The 20,285-nt window shown below is 37.0% G+C and overlaps 1 protein-coding gene across 7 annotated transcripts in view; it reads left to right on the top strand.

The window, feature by feature from the left end:
• The window catches only part of Cnot6l (CCR4-NOT transcription complex subunit 6 like), an 82,756-nt gene that overhangs the window by 1,197 nt on the left and 61,274 nt on the right, over positions 1-20,285 (top strand). Inside the window, exon 1 of one of the 7 annotated variants that reach the window (XM_029545157.1) lies at positions 502-852. The exons of 4 other annotated variants lie outside the window; for them this stretch is intronic. Coding sequence is in view for 1 of the 3 variants with exons in the window: in XM_029545154.1 (XP_029401014.1) it covers positions 19,058-19,092 (35 nt within the window). In the remaining 2 variants the exon portion in view is untranslated. Of the gene's footprint in view, positions 1-501; positions 853-8,988; positions 9,867-18,726; positions 19,093-20,285 lie in introns of those variants that run through there. 2 more of the 7 variants (XM_029545156.1, XM_029545154.1) reach the window with 2 other exon arrangements.

The raw sequence follows: 20,285 nt of genomic DNA, 5'->3' as shown, positions 1-20,285 counted from the left end.
CCCGCCCGCCCGCCCGCCGGCCTCCCCAGACGCTCCTGGGACTCCGTCCTCGCGCGGGCCCTGGGCGCTGCCCCGGGCGCTGCCCCGGGCCTGGCCAGGTGAGGGTCGGGGGCGGGACACGCGGATCGCGATCGCCTGTGCCGCCTCCGCGTCTCCCAAGGGGAGAGGAAGGCATATTTTGGCGTTGTGACTGCAGGCCTTCCCAGGCTGGCGTGGGGAACCGGAGGGAAAGTGAATCAAAACAGGAAATCTCGGAATCCGTGGGGTTCGGATCTCCTCTTTCCCTCCGTCCTCTAAGGCTGTGCGAGCAGAGGCTTGAGTAAAGACGTTCTTTGTTGTTGCTGCTGTTGCTGTAGACACTTTATCGTTGGTCAGATTTTTCACCGCCCTGGAAATCACTCTGGAAAAGCAGAGAGGGAGAAAGGGAAACTGGCCTTGCTGGCCTGTGGTGTTGGTGGGATTGGATCAATTTTGGGAATTTGAAATTGCTTCTATCCTGCCTCCTAGAGGGAAAGGCGTGGACACACAGAACGGAGGAGGTCGGGGAGGAAGAGGAAGTTCCCGGAGCTGTCGTCTTAACCCTACCGGCGGCTTATTTAGCTTAGGCTGTTTAGGCGGATCGTGGTCAGGAGTTTAGCTGAGCTGTTTGTACACAGTGAAGGCGCGCTACAGCACTTTTAGATGCTACCTTACTGAGTCTCGTTATCTTAATTCTCCATGGAGATAGTCGTGTGCAACCAAACGTGTTTTCCTCAAGTCTCCCAAACCTAGACCATCAGCTTCTATGGTCAATTTATTGTGTGCTCCTGGAAAGCTATTTTAGAAGAGTCAAAACAAAAGGCGGAAATAAAGGTAAATCTGCCACCGAGTGAATAGGGCATTTCAGAACTATATGTAAACGGTATTTTAGTTGCTGACTTACCTCACTTTTTACATTTGGGTCTAGCTAGACCTTGACTGTGGGTGGAGTCACAATACAGTATCTTTTGAAGCTTTTAGGAAGTGATCACTGTAATGACCAGAGATTGCTCTTTTCTGAACCTAGTCTCATAGAGAAACAGTATGTTCTTCAATGGGAGGGTGGGGTGGAGAGAGGAGTAAAAAGCTCTTTTCTATCAACATTACTGGAGGAACAGCCGAAGTGTGGAGTTTAATAGGAAAAGGGTCTTTACAGACTAGTTAGAACCATGGGCATGTCATTAATACTCATTCTCTTGATGTCTAGGATTTGTATATCTGTTTTCTTGCATCAAGAAGATGATACTCTTTGAGTAAGGTTGTGAGAGGAGATTGAGAAAACATGTTTGGCATATAGTAGATGCGATCTTTTACTACTGCCCGCTACTGCTCTGATTATAAGTATCGAAAAGAGTTTTTAAGTACAAATACTCATTAATTACCTGTAGCAATATTGCTTAATTGTGAGTTAGGGATCGAGAAAATACAGTTGGGGATGTAGCTTTGTGTACAAATGTGTGGGACCTGGGTTTGGGTCCTAGCACTGAGTGGAAAAAGTATTTCAGAGGCCTTTAATATACATAAAGTTTATGTATGCATATGAGGTGTCCTTTTTTTTTTTCCTTCTAGAAATAAAATTGTCAATGTTAGTTTATAGAAAATAGCCAAACTTGGTATATTTATTATTTTTGATTAGTTTTAGTTTCATTACTTTTAAATGAATTTTAAAACATATCCCCTGGGGGAGGATCCTAAGTTCTGTATGTTGATTACAATCAAACATCAAAATAGATGAAAGAAGTAGATTTTATATACAGTCACAAACAAAAAATGTTACAAAACTGTTACATAATTCTTTTAGTTCAGGTTGATTGATTCTTGTAAATAAAACCTTTGGGAGTATCTTTCTGAGTTTTTCTACCATCTTATAATCATTTGCTGTTTTTATTTTTATAGAGTGGGTAGTAAATGTGCTGTTTATTGAATTTTATTTTTTTTTAAATTTAAATTTATGTTTTTGGAAAACCATAACGGTGAGGGGTGTAAAGTAAAACCAATGGAAAGGTTAAAAGAATTACACTTTTTAAAATTGTTTGTTTTTGAGAGTCTTGTCTTGTAGGGCAGGTTTACCACAGACTTAACAATCCTCTTGCCTCAGCCCCCTTATGGCAATTAGAGGCACTTGCATTTCACTTGGTTCTAATTTAAGAGGTTTGTTTGTTTGCTTGCTTGCTTGTTTTATGGTTTAGGGAGTGAGGATAAAGACAGTAGTGAGAATGTGGGAATAATTTCATTAAGTTCATGTCCCTTTAAAAATACCAGTTTTGTGGGTCGGAGAGGTAGCTGAGTGATGAAGGGAACATTGTAGTTGGGTTTCTAGCACCCATGTTGTGCAGCTCACAACTGACAGCTGTAGGGGATCTGACACCCTCTTCTGGCTTCAGAGGGTACCTACATTAAGTGCACATTAACCACATAAAGATATATACACATATAATAAAAAATAAGAAAATGAATATTCAAACACTCAGTTTTCCTAGTTAGTTCTTATCTTTGTTTTAACCAGTGATCTTAGTATTTTCTAAATTTTGTAAGTTATACAGTGAGATTTTCTAAAGTTTCAAAATATTCGGTGAAAGTTTTAATATATAAACATCCAGGCTTCGGAGATGGCTCAGCAGGTAAGAGTACTGACTGCTCTTCTGAAGGTCGTGAGTTCAAATCCCAGCAACCACATGGTAGCTCACAACCATCTGTAATGAGATCTGATGCCCTCTTCTGGAGTGTCTGAAGACAGCTACAGTGTACTTGTGTATATTAACATATAAATCTTTAAAAAGATTATTATAAACATCCACTGAAAAATTTGACACACCACTATGCATTGCACGTGCACGCACGCGCACACACACACACACACACACACACACTTGGAGGGACAGTTTTATTAGAAGGCAAATATACTTTCATTTATCTAACATACAAAGTTTTAGGTATCACTATGGCATTTTCAAACAAAATTTGTTTTGATCCCCCCCCCCCCCATCTCTCCTACCCTTTAACTCTCTTTGTTTTTATCTTGCCCCACTTTATGGTTTCATGTTATATATGTTGTTTGTTGTCCTGTCCCTTTTCCCTCCTCATGATCTCTTTACTTGTTCTTGGTGTCCATTCTAGTATTTTAGGCTTTATCCACATTTATTCCCCCTTATATACATACATCTCTACAAGCTAGGATCTGCATATAAAGAGAGAATATTGGTTTGTCTTCCTGCATTTGGCCACTTGGCTTAATACAATGCTTTTCAGGCTTATCTTTTTTCCTGCAGATTTCACTTTTCTTTATAGCCGAGTAAACTTTCACTGTGTATATGTACATTTTCATTATAGGCATCTAGATTGATTCCCTTTTCCTTGTTGTCATGGCATCTATGCTGATTGCATTTCCCTTGCTATCAGGAATGTAGCACCAATAAGCGTGTTTATCACTGTTGTAGGATATAGAGTCTATTGAGTTATATATCTAGGAGTGATATAGCTGGGTTATGTGATCATCCTGTTTTTACTTTTTTGAGGTAATTTCTATAACAGCTGTACTAGTTTACAATCCCACCAGCAGTAAGTAGGGATTCCCCTTTCCCTACATCTTCCTTAGCCTGCTGGCACATGCCTATAATTCCCAGCCCTTGTGAGGCAGAGGCAGAACCCTATAGTACATAGTGAAACCCTGTTACAGAAACCAAACAATCCCTCTCCCTAAACAAAAAAGCCAGCCCCCTACTTCAAGCAAACAAAAAGGTGAAATATTTGGATAGTTTATTTTTATTTTATTTTTGTTTTTGTTTGTTTGTTTTTTGAGGCAGTGTTTTTCTGTGTAACAGTCCTGGCTATCCTGGAACTCTCTGTAGACCTGGGTGGTCTAGAGCTCATAGAGAGGTCTGCCTCTGCAGTAAATTATTCTAAGTGTTGACATATCTTGACTTTTATTATTGTTATTAATTGGATATTTTCTTTATTTACATTTCAAATATTATCCCTTTCCCCAATTTTCCCTCCAGAACCCCCCTAGCCCATCCATCTCCCCCTGCTTCTATGAGCGTGTTTCTCCACCTACCCACCCCTGCCTCCCACCCTGGTATTCCCCTGCACTGGTGCATTGGATAGCCTTCACAGGACCAAGGGCCTCTCCTCCCATTGATGACCGACAAAGGCCATCCTCTGCTACATATGCGGCTGGAGCCATGGGTCCTTCCATGTGTACTCTTTGATATCTTGACTTCTTTTCTTTTAATGATTATTTTATTTATGTGAGTACACTGTAGCTGTCTTCAGACACACCAGAAGAAGGCATCAGATCCCATTACAGATGGTTGTGAGCTACCATGTGGTCGCTGGGAATTGAACTCAGGGCCTCTTAACCACTGAGCCATCTCTCCAGTCTGGTTAGTTTATTTTTAACACCGGAAATACTCATTCTTTTTGTCTAAAGTAAAGAAATTATAATAAAGTTAAGATGGAATATTGTTTAGGGTTTGTGATTTAGTGTTACCTAAGGGAGCTTTAAGTAACCGTTCTAGAATATTCATTATAAATACCTTTAATTAAGAGATATTGGAATATTAGGAATTTCTGTATTTATTGCTAATGATATGATAATAAATTCAATACAAAATTTTAGTGCCTTAATGGGCTGGTTAGCATGGCTATTTTCTATGTGGTGGTCTACAGCTCCTTAAGTTTTGTGACTCCTCCATTCCTAGGATCTTGGTATTCTGCTTATTGCTTACAGACCATTTTTTAAGAACTGAAAGAGACATTTCCCCAAATTTCATGGCAAGAATTTTTCATAGAGCACTATTTAAATATAATGAGTGTGAGAAGTAGCCCTGGACAGATTATTTATCTTCACTGCAAAGGGCTTCAGGGTATTATTTTAAATGATATTACATACTTGTAAAAGTATATTTGAAAGTTGAATTATGATATTTAAGAATTGCCTTCCATATTCAACGTTTGAGGGAAGAGTTGGAGGAAAAGAGAGGGGAAGGGAGGGGAGAAATACGAGAAAATGGGGACCACAACTCTAATATGTGAAAGACTTGAATGGCACATGAATTTTAGCAACTATTTAAAAGTTTGCAACTTTATGAGCACTTAACAGTGTTGTGAATTTGGTAGGCATGTCCTTTACTATGCAGTAATTGATGATCATTGTGGTTCACTGGGTTCTGACTGTTTAATGTATTTCCTGTATTTTGAAATCAGTTGGGATTTGTGAGCCAGAACGCTAAATTTTAGTTTATGGAGTTTAATTTCACAGAGAATATTTTTAAAAATTTCTTTTACTGTTACTATTTACACTCTAAAGAAACATTTACGTGAACCTTGGCATGGTCTACTGTGTGCTTTTGCTATTTTGTAATTTTAAAGTCACTAAATAATACATGTGAATCTTAATATAGAAACAACAGTAAAATCATCAAATAACCCCCCCCCATAATTTTTAATCATGTGCTTCATGATAAAAATACTACATCTTTGTTTTACTACCTGCACTAATACCTTCTAGAGATGGATTTTACCTCTGGACAACTTCAGTTTTAGTTGAATTTACAGTTCATTCTTTTATTGCCCAGAAATCTTATAATGTAAAACTCTGACTCATCCTTACTTACCTTTCCCTAAGAACTTGACTATGTATCTCTGAGTATTACTTAGCTTAGTTATTTAATTTCTCCTTCCCCTAATATTCCCCATTTCTTTCCTATCGTTTTTCCTCCTTCCTTTCCTCCTCCCTCTGCCCTTCCTTTTCCCTTTTTCTGCCTCCCTTCCCTCTGAGGAAGATTTTTCAGTAGTTTGGTTAACTTTTTCATGGTGAATACATTTAATATTTTGCATTTTGAAAATTAAAAACCCTATTTGAAGACCCATTCTGTACCCATTAATATACCCAGTTCTAAAGTGAACTATGGAAGATGTAGAGAAGACATTGTAACGAGAATCGAGGCCTGTGCATGCATGTATGTCTGATACTTTCTAATTATAATGTTCATTATACTTAAGCAAAACAAAACCCCTAAAACTGCCTACAGTATATATTCTGTAGGTTCATATTTAATGCAACATCTAGTGTAAATTTATGCAAAATAGTGAATTCTGTACAGAATGGAAATTGCTAGTCATTTGGTTACTATGACAAAATAGCCAAGAGAAACAAAGGAGAGAAAATTTATTTTAGCTCATGATTTGAAGCGTTTCAATTCATAGTTGGCTGGCTTCATATTTTTGGACCATGGCAAGGCAGAGAAAAGCTGTTCTTTATAGTATCTAGGAAACTGAGATGAGGTGGGAACAAGACATATCCTTCCAGGTATGCCCTCAATGACACACTTCCTCCACTTGGACCCATTTCCTAATTTCTACCACTTCCCATCCCAATCATGCCATCAAATTATTATTAGTAGAATCTATTAGTAGATTAATCCACTGATGAGTTGAAAGTCCTCATGACATCTTCTGGAGCCCATCAGCTGCTAACTAAGCCTTTCATACAGAGCCTGCAGAGGCCATTTCAGATTTAGAGCATAATAATAAACTTGAAACAGGGTAAAATTGTTTCAGATTTGAAAATTTTGAATCAGGAAAAGTATTATCTAGCTGGATGTCTTAGTTTACTTTTTCAATTGCTGTGAAGAACTTCTCACATTACCAAGACAACCTAAAAAACGGCATGGTGGTAGATAGAGGCAGGTGGATCTCTGCTTTTGAGGCTAGCCTATTCTACAGAGTGAGTTCCAGGACAGTCATGGCTACACAGAGAAAACTGGTCTGGTCAAACCAACCAACCAGCCAAAACCCATTTGATTTGCAAGGTAGAGGCAGAGAGAGAAAGCTAACTGGGAATGGTGAGGGTTTTGAAACCTCAAAGCCAACCAACCCCCAGTGACACCTCTTCTAAGGCCACACCTCCTAGATCTTCCCAAACAGTTCCACTAGCAGCCAAACATTCAAGTGTATTAGCCTTTGGGAGCCATTCTGATTCAAACCAGCACACTGGTATGGTGGCATACCTGAAATTTTAGCACTTGATGGATTTAGGCAAGATCAACTCTAGGGTGCCAAGCATGCTCTCTGTGTGTCCTGTCACCGAGTTACAATATTGCTTTCTTCCTTCCTCCTCCTCTTCTATTGGATCACATCTTTACTGCGGAATGGAGCTAATACTTTTTAGATTCTAAGTACCAAGAACTAACAGAATTCAAGCTCATAGCCCTTATACATGTAATCGGAATTAATCTTTCTGAAAATACTGTGAGATAGACAGTATGATTCACATTTCCTAATAGGTTAAGAATTTGAGCCTTGGATCTTCTATTTTGTAGCTGCCAGAAATTCATTTGTTTCCGTGTCTTCATCTATAATAGAGAGATAATATCTCAGAGTTGAATAATGATTTAATGACCAAATTCTCTTAGAGTGTTTACAATAGTACCTAACAGATTTGTAATAAAAGCTTTAACTTCAGTATCTGCTTACTATTACAACTTCTTACTATTAGTAAACTTATATTTGACATTTCCTGATAGCAGTGAGGCATGTTTGACTCTAGAGTGCTTACCTTATTAAGAGGGAATTTAAGTTTGGTTACAGCAAACAAGTGAATATGCTAGCTGACAAAACCATTTAGTATCACTACAGACAGAGTACATAATAGGTTTTAACTTACAGGGATGAACGAGTAAGCAGAGGTCTTTTTTCCTTTAATGATGAGAGGAAAGGAAGGCAAGAAAATAGGTTACAGCAACATCTTTATCAGTTTTCATCATTGTCCCCTTTGTTCCTTTATACATACTATTACTGGACAGATTTATATAAATTTCATTGCATCTTTTATTTCATATGTAAAATGCTTGAATTATAATAATAGTTACTATTCTCTTGTTATATATTATATACTAGGTTGAATCAATAAACTTAAAGTGAAGAGATGAAAAAAAAATTTTTTTTTTTTGTGGATCATGTAAGATCTTTGTTTTGTTATTATTTTTTTCTCGTAATTTAAATCTTTCCTTTGAGGCAGGATTTGACTTTACAGCCCAGGCTAGCCTATAACTCAAGACATTTCCTCCTGCCTCAGTCTATCTAGTTTTGGAAGTATAAATGTGAGCAACAATATCCAGCTTAAGGTTATTTAATTATTATTAATATTTAAATAACCTTAAAATTAAGCTTAAGGTTTTTAATTATTATTTAAAGATGTAAATATTAATAACTACTATCAAGTCTGGGTATAAGCAGTTTGATATCCCTAGATTTAAATGAAATAACATGTCTTTTTATAGTATTGGTAAAATTGATATTATTAATGCCTATAGTATATGAAAATACTGAAGTTTAACAGATTTCATGAAGGTCTCATATAAACAATTATGTTGTTGGAATTCGTAGACCTGTGTGATTCCCAGGATGTTTTTCTGTTGTATAGTCTTCCAGAAATAGATTCACATTTCATGACATATTAAGGAGGGCCCCTCAAGATCTTGTCTTTGTGTACCTTTTCACTTTTATTACTTATTACTTTTTTCTCTCACATATTCCCTAGGTTAGTCAAAGTGAGTGACTTACAGTTTGTCAATGCTTTAAATGTGCCTATAGTACCTTATGCTTTATGACCCAACTGCCTTCTTTAATAATTCACCGCAGGTGTTACTTACTCTGGGAAACCTTATCTGACACTTCCAGGCTTTGCTTTATGATTTTTCTTGTATGCCTTTAGCATCCTTTGTGTTGCTCTTTGATAAAATTTGCCACAGAGTTTTATAATTACCTGGTGTGTGTCTTGGCTTTTCTAATAAGAGTCATTATGAAGAGTGCAGATGATGTATACTTCATCTTTATGGTTCAAATGTTTGAAACATAATAGGGAACATGAAATGTCTGGTATATAGTAAGGACTTAGGAAATATGTATTAAATTAATAAGTGCCATTGTAAGCAGTGGAAATTACATCAAATATCTACTTGTGGATGTTAAGTGTTTAGAAAATCAGTTTAACTTCTGGTTAGATTCCATGGCTTGAATAGGAACATGAAGTTAATCGGACAAATTAAAGCATGATTATAGTGGGATATGTACCTAATAAGGAATTTTAACTAATTTTGTCCTTAGATCATTGACAAAGAGATTTCAACAAAGCAAACATTTTTAAACACACAAACTGAGGTTTCTTACTAATATTTAAATTAAAAGTTATAATGTGGCTTTATTTTAGAGGACATTCATTAGTTAACCACACTAGTAGCTACTATGTAGCTTTGAAATCTCATACTTACCTATACTATTAAAGACATTGGGAGCAATTGGATGATTTTGAGCAGGTTAGTAACAAAGTTTACAGTTTACTCATTCTTTTTGCTGTGCTAGGGATTGAACCTGGTCTTGCACAGGACAGGTGAACACCCTGATTTCTGAAATGTGTTTAAAGACTATTATAACCTGGACACTTGAAGAGGTCTTTATATGGGCTGTATAGCCTGATCACCAGCCTAATCAAGCCTGAGAGGTGTAGCTTTCGCTCTTCAGCAGAGTCAAGCCTGAGAGATGCAGCTTTCTCTCTTCAACAGAGAAGCTTAATTTTGCAGCATGTGGAGGCCACTACAGAGACCCACGGCTGATGAAAATCAGAAAGTGAGTGAGTGTGACGTGCCTAAAGCCGATTGGTCTATCTACAACCCCTACATTTAAGGCTCAGGGAAAATCGTAGATGATGGATCAGAAAGATGATGAGAGCCCAGAGAACCAGATTGCCTGCTGCAAGGACATGACCCAGAAGCTGAACCATGACATCTCAACAATATGATTACCTAAACAAGACCTGCATAATGACACCATTCAACATGTCATTGTGGGTAGGTTAATCTTACAAGATCCCACTCCTATATGAGGAACTTTAGGTAATCTGTGGCTGCCGAGAGAGGGAGAGTTAAGTTTTATCAAGTGTCAGGAATCCTAATACCCAATTCTGAGTGGTCAGCCCTAATCACATGTTCATTTGAGTAACACTAAATAATGGACCTAATAGGGTGTGTGTGTGAGTGTGTGAGTGCAGGTGCCTGCAGAGTCACAGATACATACATACAGATGTAAGTGATAAGTTTTGAATTTGAGAGTTGGGCACATGGAGTTGGACATTAGAGGAGTTGGAGTGGAGAGAAAGAGTAGAAATGATGTAACTACAGTACTTATACAAAATTAAATTAAATTTCAGTAAATTGATATTTTAAGTTAAAATATAGTCTGGTAGACAAGAAATCAGTTGAAATGAGAATGGGAAGAGTTTTAACATTTAGAATTACAATATAAATGGATAAGTCAAGAAATAGTTTTTAAAGGTGTGATAGATATGATTAAGACGTATATGAAATTCTCAACTAATAAGATTTATGTTCGGATGAAAAAAAGAAACTTTCAAGGCCTATCGACTATTTTGTATGATGGAGAGAGCTCAGAGCCAAGTCAGAACATGTTCAAAGAAGGAAATTAAGAATTTTTTGTTTGTAACTTTAATATTTTCAAAACCTATTTTTAATGATGGTTCTTAAATACTTTAACCTCCAGTTTAGCCCACTACCCACCAGAGGTAGTGGGAAAGAAAGGATAAGGGGGAAATGGGCCTGTTTAGAAAGGTTCTTTGGAGAAACTCCCATCTGTGTTGTCTAGAAATCGGCAGTTCAGTCCACAGGTCAGCAGTGTCAGCTCAGTCCACTGACAAACACTTCATAGATACACCAGCAGTCCAGTTCATTGGAATCACCATAAATCAACAGTGGTGGCACTAGCTAGCAGAGACACCCAGGCCTCAGCCCAAGTTAGCAGGAGGGACCAGTAGGGATACCAGAAGCTCTTAGCTGTGCCTCTTGGGGAAGTGAAGATCAGTGAAGATTTGAGACCCAGCTTGGCACAGCTAGCTATACCAGCATGCCAAACTCAGCCTCTGTCACTTTCTGTGGAGTCCTATTTATACCCTCCAAACATCATGTTCTCAAAGGGTTTTTTGCACATGCATCTGTCTCAGCTGATATCACTCTGCCAATCAGCCTGAGTTCTTGAAAGCAGCAAGAAACTTCAGCACACCACCAGAACAGTTTTGGTGCATTTCTTCTCTCTATGGAGTCCCAACAAATGCAGCTTAACTACACAAAGTAAGGTAGACTAATACACGTGTGTTATTAGCAAAGAATCCTTCATCAGGTGTCCTTTCGAATGCCTGCTTTAGCAGAACATCCTCTCTATGTCTGCTTCAGTGAAACGTTCCTTCATGTGTTTGCCCCAGCAAAACACCATCCAACTGACTTTCCAAAGAACACTTAAGTTTCCGCTTAATTTGTTAGTGGTGGCACATGTTTTTTAACCTCAGCATTTGAGAATCAGATCATCCAGATCTCTGAGTTTGAGCTCAGCCTGGTTAATAAACCTAGTTTCATTCAGGCCAACCAGAGCTACATGGTGAGATCCTGCCTCAGAAGACAAAAATAAATGAATAAATAAATAAGCACATTTAAAAATGTGTTAGAGAAATAGGTTGGTGCATTCTCTACTAGAATGACTTGTGTTTCCTGAATTTAGGCTCTACTTAATTCTTGATTGAATGTGTTCCTGGACTGTGGGCTTCAGAGATTCTTAACTTTTGCTAGGTTCTGAGAACTCCACTGATAGCCTGGGGAAGGCTGTGGTTTATTTGAATAATTCAAGGTAAATAAAAGAAAATAAATTGGATTAAAAGGAACCTGTTGGGCTGAGTATTTAGCTGATTTGGTAGAGTGCAGTTTAGCATTGCAAGATCCTGGGTTGTATTGGCATGCTCCTGTAATCCCAGCACTTGAGAGGTAGAGGCAAGCGAATCAGAAGTTCAAGGTTATCCTTGCTACGTAGTTCAAGGATACCCTCTGATACCATACATGAGACCTGGTTTCAAAAACAGAAACAAAATTAGTTCTTCCCTCTAAAAATCCCTAATGAAATAAAACTATTAAAATACATGTGGTAAAAAACTATGTATACTTCTTTCTTAGTGTATTTAAGAAGATATGTTGAGTCTAATAACAACTATAATTATGAAGTAGTAAATATTCTGAGATTTTTTTAACAACTATAATATATGAACAGTAAATTCTGTTTTTTTGACAAAAATAGTTATCACTACTATGTAGATTATGTCTATGTCTGTATGAAAAAAGTACTGTATTTTAGTGAAAGCTGTGATACAGTTTTTTCCTATACAAATTCAGATTCCCTGACATTCATAGGCCCCAGATTAACAACCTATGCTTATTGTCTCCTGGGTTCTCTCAACTGTACGTATTTATGTCTTAGTTATGTAATTTTCTTTACAGATGGTAGTAATTTTACTCTTTTCATCTTTTTGCAAGTAATACATGTATTTTTAAAAAAGAAAAATTTGAAATGATACTAGAGGATAATTTCATAGTAAGTCTATTGGTATAGTACATAGAACTATTATCTAGGCAATATGCTTTTATATAACCATCAAAGCATTTCATATAAATAAAAGAATTATATTACATATGATGTTTTTAATTGGAATACCATCATATTAATATTTTTTATCTACAGTTATATTTTATGCTTTCAAATTTTTATGTTCTACATTAAGTGCTAAATTCCTATTTTAAAGTGTATCTCAATGATTTTAGTATATCCACATTATTATGACTATGTCACCTATGCGTAGAATATTCATCAGTCCTAAAAGAAACCTGATATGGAATATTAGCTCTTATTTCCCCTTTCTGCTGTCAACTGTCAGCTACTTGCTGGTTGTCTTGTTTAAAACATTTTTTTTTTTTCCCAGACAAGATTTCACCATGTAGCTCTGGCTGGCTTAGAACTCAAAGAGAACTGCCTGCATTTGCCTCCTGAGTGCTGGGATTCATACTTGGGATTTTTAATGGACTGCCTGTTCTAGGCATTTAATGAAAGTAGATCTTATATGTGATCTGTGTAGCGTGTAATATTAAAAAACAACCCATGCTATTGCAGGCTACTCTCTAGCCTCCATGGCTAGCCCCATGTGGCGGCCACCCAACTAGTGGTTCACTTGTTGAGGAACCTGCTCACCCCCAGCCATCCTCCCCCTGTGGTTAGCAGTCAAAAATTTCCATAACCCAGTGAAATCATAACTTTAGAGGCTTGTAATTTATCGGTCAGATTTATATCAGTAAATTCTCAACCCACAAAACACCCACATAATGAACTCAGAGCCAATTGATATTGATACAAGCTACCCACCTAGATTGGACAAATTGTCCTATATTATTCTATCCCTTTTATAATATTTATAGCTACCTGTGGCTATTTAAAGTCATGTGGATCATCCTTTCCTCCCTCCATCTTCTCTCTAAAACTCTCAGCCTGCCTTCTTTTTCTGCTGCCCAAATCACAGGCTCTAGCCTTATTTTGTCCCTTCCCTCACCTGAATCTACACTTCTGTCCCCAACTTCTTTTTCATTTAGCATAATGTTTCAAGAATAAGCCATTTGATAACAGGTAATAATACATTTTTTTTTTGAGACAGTGTCTCCTGTATCATAACTTAATTCCCAACATGCCATGGATGTTATGTAGGATGTATAGCAGAGTATGACCCTAAACTCTGTATCCTCCTGCCTTCACTTTGTAAGTGTTGCCAGTACAGAAGTGTATCAGCACACCAGTCGATACAGTGCTGGGAATGAAATTCAGGGCTCTGTAAGATACTAGGCAGTCTTTCCTATGACTGAGTTACATTCCCGGTTCTCATTCTTTGTTATGGTTAATATGTGGTTAACATGATTTTTTTTGCATATGTATATTTTGGACTATTTTAAATATTTTTTGCCATAATACTAGTGTGTAGAATTAGTTGGGACATATGTTTTTTTTTTTTTTTTAAAGATTTATTTATTATATGTAAGTACACTGTAGCTGTCTTCAGACACTCTAGAAGAGGGAGTCAGATCTCGTTAGGGATGGTTGTGAGCCACCATGTGGTTGCTGGGATTTGAACTCAGGACCTTCGGAAGAGCAATGAGGTGCTCTTACCTGCTGAGCCATCTCACCAGCCTGGGACATATGTTTTAATTTTTCTTGAGTATATACTTAAGAATGAATTTGCTTATATAGTAACTTTGAGTTTGGAAGTAATTGATGTATGTTTCTATAAGTCGTTTTTAATGGCTTCACTTTAATCTATTGATATACTGCTTATCCAATCTCCTGCTAGTTGATAATTTATGATGATTATCAAAATAAAGTAAAAAAATATAAATGTCTTTGAATACTTTTGTGTGTGTGTGGATTGTTTGCTTGTGTCTGGGAATGATCACTTGGTGTATGTGTCAGTCATACTTCTCGAGCCCATGTGGTTCTGGTTCTCTGAACTCAGACCTCATGCTTTCCCAGCAAATGCTTCACACAGTCACCTCTGTAGCCTCCATAGTGAATGCTTTTAAAAAATACTAATTTATGTATATATATTTTAATGTAGGAGTGGCCTGTCTACATGTATACCTACATGCGTTAAGAGGCCATTGGATCTCTTTATAGATGGTTGTGAGTCACCATATGATTGCTGGGAATTGAACTCAGGACCTCTGGAAGAGCAGTGTTATTAACCACCGAGCCATCTCACCAGTCCTTGAAAAATGCTTTTTTTAAAGGACAAATTTCTACAAGTGGGCTTGCAGAATCAAATAAGGATATAATTTTGATAAATCTTGTCAGATTACTCTTTAGAAATACATAAAATTTTACTACCATGGGTTTTGGGGGCTGAAAATACAAAACTCAATGGTAGAATGTTTGGCTTAGCAGGAAGCATGAGGTTCTGACTTCTGTTCACAGTATTCCTGAAAAAATTTTATCAGTTGTTTAAAAGCTGCTTCTTTCTCTAAGCTGTCATCATGTTATTAATCATTGCTATTTTGAGAATACCCATATATTTAAAAAAAATACTTAGTTTTTTGCTAGTGAGGATTTTTTGTCTCATTTGTGTATTTTAATACTTTTACATTGTTTTGTGACTTGCCTGATCATGACATTCACCCTAAATATTCCTATTGGAATTTATATTTTTTTTTAACTGAAAAAAGAAAACTTGTTTTAAGAGTAACAACAAAACAACAAATGTCCCATTGTATTGATGCTTATAAATATTTTAGAGAGGTTTTGTTACAGTTTCTGGGATGTCTTTTGACTTTACTCTTTGCTTTATTAATATTAAATTAAACTTTTTGCTTCATTTATTTTTTTAAAGACAGGATCTTACTGTATATAGGCTTGGCTATCTTGAAACCTTGTATGTAGACCAGGCTAGGCTTGAACTTGGAGATCTGTCTATCTCTGTCTCCTGAGTACTGGAATTAAAGGTGTCTGTCATTAAGCCTCCTTCATTTTTAATTTCTACTGGTCTTTGCCTTGCTGAAAAGTTCTCTCTACATTGAAACTGTAAAACTTGTTTTTCTATATTTTTTTCTAGTAATGTACAGAACTAAGCTTGGAATTGCTTAGTAAGAGCTTAGATTTTATAGCTGGACTTATATTTCATAGTTTTGGGTTTATTTTGTTTTTTCCAAGTTAAGGATCAAATGATATGCTAGACAAGTATTATATTCCTGAGCCATATTTCAAACACTTAATCTATGTTTAAATTCTATTAACTTCTTTTTAGGCTTTTGACAAGTGGAGCATTATTCTTAGCAGTTTGCTATCTGATCAAGAACAATATATATATTATACACACACACACACACACACACACACACACATAGTTTTTGGAATAAGGAGATGGATAGGAACATGCTATACATTCATTCCATGTACAGACCTGGTATTGCAGGAATAGTGCATCCTGTGGGGGCTTAAAAGAAATTCTGTTTAGGCATCATCTGTGGGATATTGATTGTTTCACAACTTTGTTTTGTATTTCAATTTCCTTATCTGTAAATTGACAGCTAATATATGTCATAAATTTAGTGAAATGATATATGAGAGTTCATGCTGTCTGGGTATTTAGTACGTGTTTTCTTTTTCCAATTCATAAATCCCATCTTTCTTTATCCTACTTAAAGTTTGGTCCAGAAGATAAGAGGAAGTTTCAAGATATTGTAATGCTCAGTTTTTAAAACTTGAAAAGTCATTTGGGATTAGTACTGATTAAAAAGGATGGCAAATCATCAGTTACTAATTAAGAAGTCATTTTAAAAGTCATTTGTTCAATAACCAAATTTTAATAGGATAAGGGCTAATTTAAGCTGTGTAATATAAAGAATGTGTACATGTATATACATTTAGAAAAATTTTATTCATCAACCTGATTAAAAATTACTCAATCCAGATTTAGTTCTCAGTGGCTCCCTTTTGATACTTATATACATTATTCATTATATTACATTGATTTTTGAAATGTTTTATTTTTTTGTGGAAAGTAATAAAGTATTTTGTAAAGAAATGTGAACTAGGAAGATGTGTATATTTGTTATAGTTCCAAAACAGTAAGAGTTAAAATTTTATTTATAGTTTTGAGGTTATAGTTTAGTTGGCCACATTGCTCTTTCCTTTCATCCTTCCAAACACTCCCATACACCTTTCCCAATTCTTCAAATTCATGGCCTCTTTTTTTATTGTTACTACGTGTATATATGTATTTGTATGTATACGTATCCCTAGACATAACCTGTTGAGTTTACATAGTGTCACTGTGTGTATGTTTTCAGGACTGACTGACTGGCACTGGAAAAATCACTGGGTGTGCTCTTTCCTGGGGAGTGACATCCCCCCTGCTCTCCGCTTTACTCAGTTGCCTCTAGTTCTTTGTGTCGGGTCAAGAACTTGTGTGAGTCGTCCAATGTGATGTGTTTGTTGGTATCTTTTTGTTCAGCTCATGTTTGGGCAGTCATGTTGGTGAGACTTATGAAGTATAGCTTCTGATGTTACTAGGAGAAACAATCTTATAGTAAAAGTGCCTTATCCTATGGCTCTTAGAATCTTTTTGCTGGCTTTTCTGCAGTGTTTCCCGATCCTTAGGTGTGGGAGTGTCTTGTAGATGTATCTTTTGATCCTGAGCAGCACAACTCTGCATACTGATTGGTTGTGGTTTTCTGCAGTGGACTCTGTTGCAAGAAGTTTTCTTGATGAGGAGGCAAAGACCATACTTATCTGTGGGTATAAGGACAGTGGTTTATAGATTGTTGTTAGGGATTGTGCTGGTTTAGTAAATTGATTGTAGATTCTCCTCCAGTAACCATAATTTCACTAGAACTGAGTAGTTAGCTAGGTTTTCAGTACCAGATTGTTGATGTGGTTCACGGGCATCATAATTGGGTAGAAGCTTATGAGAACTAGTCCACAGGGAGTGGGAGTTGAGGACAGTTTCAGCTCAGGGTCTCTGAGCCCTGTTTCTGAAGTGTCTTCAGCAGGAGGGACTTATCTTCTGCCTCTGGTGGGTTACCAAGGACAACAGCAGTAGGCTATAAGTTTTCTGAGTCTCTTAGAGGCAAGTCCTGGCAAACAACTTAGGAGAGGGCTTCTCATGGCTAGTATTGAATTTTTTGGTTATTTTTAGGACAAGGGAAACAGTTCTGTCATGGGTTTTATTTAAATGTTTCTACAATCTTATTATACCTTTTGTTAAAAATAACTTCAAAATAAGTTTAAGAAAAAATGTAGCATTTTCTCAGTTACAGTGGATATGGATTGTGTATAATTAAGTTTCAAAAATTGTTAATGAGTACTATTCTTTGACTTTATAGCTAGTGTTATTCATAAAATGTTACATGTGTGTACTGTTACTATTTTGTATTGTTTAGTTAATGGAACAAAAACTTTTTTAAGTAACAGAACTAGACATTTGCTCCTCTGTGACCTTCCATGATTTTATGGGGGCATTTCTACTCCAGGACTACAATTTGGAAGAACATTATATTTCGTGTGTTTTGTTGCTTTTGTAGAGTGTCTACCTGCCAAGAAAACAGAAACTGAAGTCAGGTTCCTGGGCCTTTGTAGGAAATGAACAAATAAATTAATTTTCTTCCGATAATATACAGATTTCTCTTTCAGTGGTTGTCTTTTGTTTTTACTTTGGGCCATACCATGGGAACATTCTTGACTTAGAGCCTTTGTGAGTTCTCATGTTGTTTATTTTAACCATTTATTTTAGGAAATATCTTAAGGTTACCACCCCTTCCTTTCAAACCTTGTTGGCTTGACACCTTTTGATAGGTTTTTATATGAGTAGAATAGATATTTTGGTGAGAAATTACTTATGCTCCCTGCTTCACCATCATCACAAGGTTGATTTCTTTGTTTCATGCTGTTTTGGATGATTGTGGATCAACATTGGGTCTATCTTTCCTTTGAATTCTTTCAAATAAGAGTTGGGTACCCTGGAATATTTTCCTATATGTTTGTTGAATTTTATCCTGTATAGTTTTGTTATTGAGATTTTTCTCTTTTACTCCATTGTTTTTAGTGGAAACTTACAGATTTAGCTAATGCTTCCCCATGAGATTTTATGTGGGCATTTCTACTCCAGGACTACAATTTGGAAGAACATTATATTTTAGCATATATGTGTGATTGTTACTATGTGATTATATATGTGATTATTGTTTTAAGGCAGAATTTTAGTGTGTGGTCCTGGCTGACTTAGAATTCTGTATTAGCACAGGTTAGCTTTGAACTCACAGAGATCCATCTGCCTGTGCCGCCTGAGTGCTAGGATTAAAGACAGGTGCTATCACACACCTACCATAGGTAATTGTTTATCTAAACCAAATTTTGTGAAGTATTACTTAAGTCATTGATTTTATATACGTTCTGAGACAAAACTTGAAATTGGAAGGAAAAAAGGTTTTGTATGAATTTGTTGTTTCAGATTTTTGGTGTACCTCCCTTCTCCATTTAAACATGTTGGACCAAATGTAATTTTTATGACATCCTTCCTTCCCTCCTTCTCTCCCTCCCACTGAAGTTTCTCCTTCCATCTCTCTTTCCAGTTCTTCCCTTTCACCTAATTCCCTTCTTCAGAAGGGGCAGGTTTCCCATGGATATCAACCAGCCAAGTTGCAGTAAGACTAGGTATGTAACAGAATCAGAGACAGTTCCTGCTCCCACTGTTAGGAATCCCACAAGAAGACCAAGCTATATGATTACAACATATGTGCAGAGGGCCTAGGTTAGTTCCTTGCACGCTCCCTGGTTTACAGTTGAATCTCTGAGTCTTCTGAGCCCAGGTTAGTTGATTCTGTGGGATTTTTGGTAGTGGGTCTGTGGAGACCCTTCTGTCTCCTATAACCCTTTCTCCCCCTCTTCTGCAGGATACCAAGTTCTGCCTAATGTGTGGCTATGGGTTTCTGCATTTATTTCCATCAGTTGCTGGGTAAAGCTTCTCTGATGACAATTGGTCTAGGCACCAATCTATGAGTATAGCAGAATAGCATTAGGAATCATTTTACTGTCTTGTATTTTGTGGGTCAGGGGTCACTTGTGTTTGGTTCTGTTGTAGGTCTCTGGGCTATCCTGCTTTGGTTCCTGGCCTTCTAAGTAGTGTCGCGGATGAGCTCCTACTCATGTCATGAGTCTCAAGCCAGACCTGTCGTTGTTTGGGCATTCCCACAATTTCTGTGTCCCCTTTACCCAGCACATCTTGTAAACAGGACAAATTATAGATCAGAGATTTTGTGGCTGGGTTGTTTTCCCAATCCCTCCACTGGAAGTCTTTCCTAGTTACAGAAGATGGCCAGTTCATGCTCTGCATCCCTCATTGCTAGAGGTCTTAGCTAGGGTCACCTCATCATTTTTGGTAGTTTTCATTGCCCTAGGTTTCCAGCTCGTTCTAGAGCTATTTGAGTTGTCTCTCTCAGTACTCTTCCTCCATCTTTCCCTCATTGATCCCTCCTGTTCCCATCCCCACCCCCATCCAGGCTCCTACCCCTATTCATCTGTGATACCTGTTTTATTTTCCCTTCACAGTGAGATTCATGTGTCTACCCTTCAAATGTAATTCTTTTAGTGGACTTGTCTATATGATGTGTGATCCCTTTATAGTCACTCATGTAGTTGCCTCATTTTGTTTATAGAAGCAGAGATGTTTTCATTTCTAGGATTATCTGAAGAACAAACGTTGGTGCTGTAGAATTGTTTGCCAATTTTCCAGATTGTACTGCTGTTGATTTTCTGTACTGCTAGTGGGATGTTCTGTGTGAATAACTTGTTATTTATTAGCTCTTTTAGGAGATAGCCTGGAGGGAGGGAGGGGAAAGGGAGGGAGG

This window comes from Mus pahari, chromosome 13, assembly GCF_900095145.1.
Source record: "Mus pahari chromosome 13, PAHARI_EIJ_v1.1, whole genome shotgun sequence".
Classification (NCBI taxonomy): domain Eukaryota; kingdom Metazoa; phylum Chordata; class Mammalia; order Rodentia; family Muridae; genus Mus; species Mus pahari.
The sequence above is the reverse complement of the archived record's forward strand: the minus strand, read 5'-3'. Positions and strand labels throughout refer to the sequence as shown.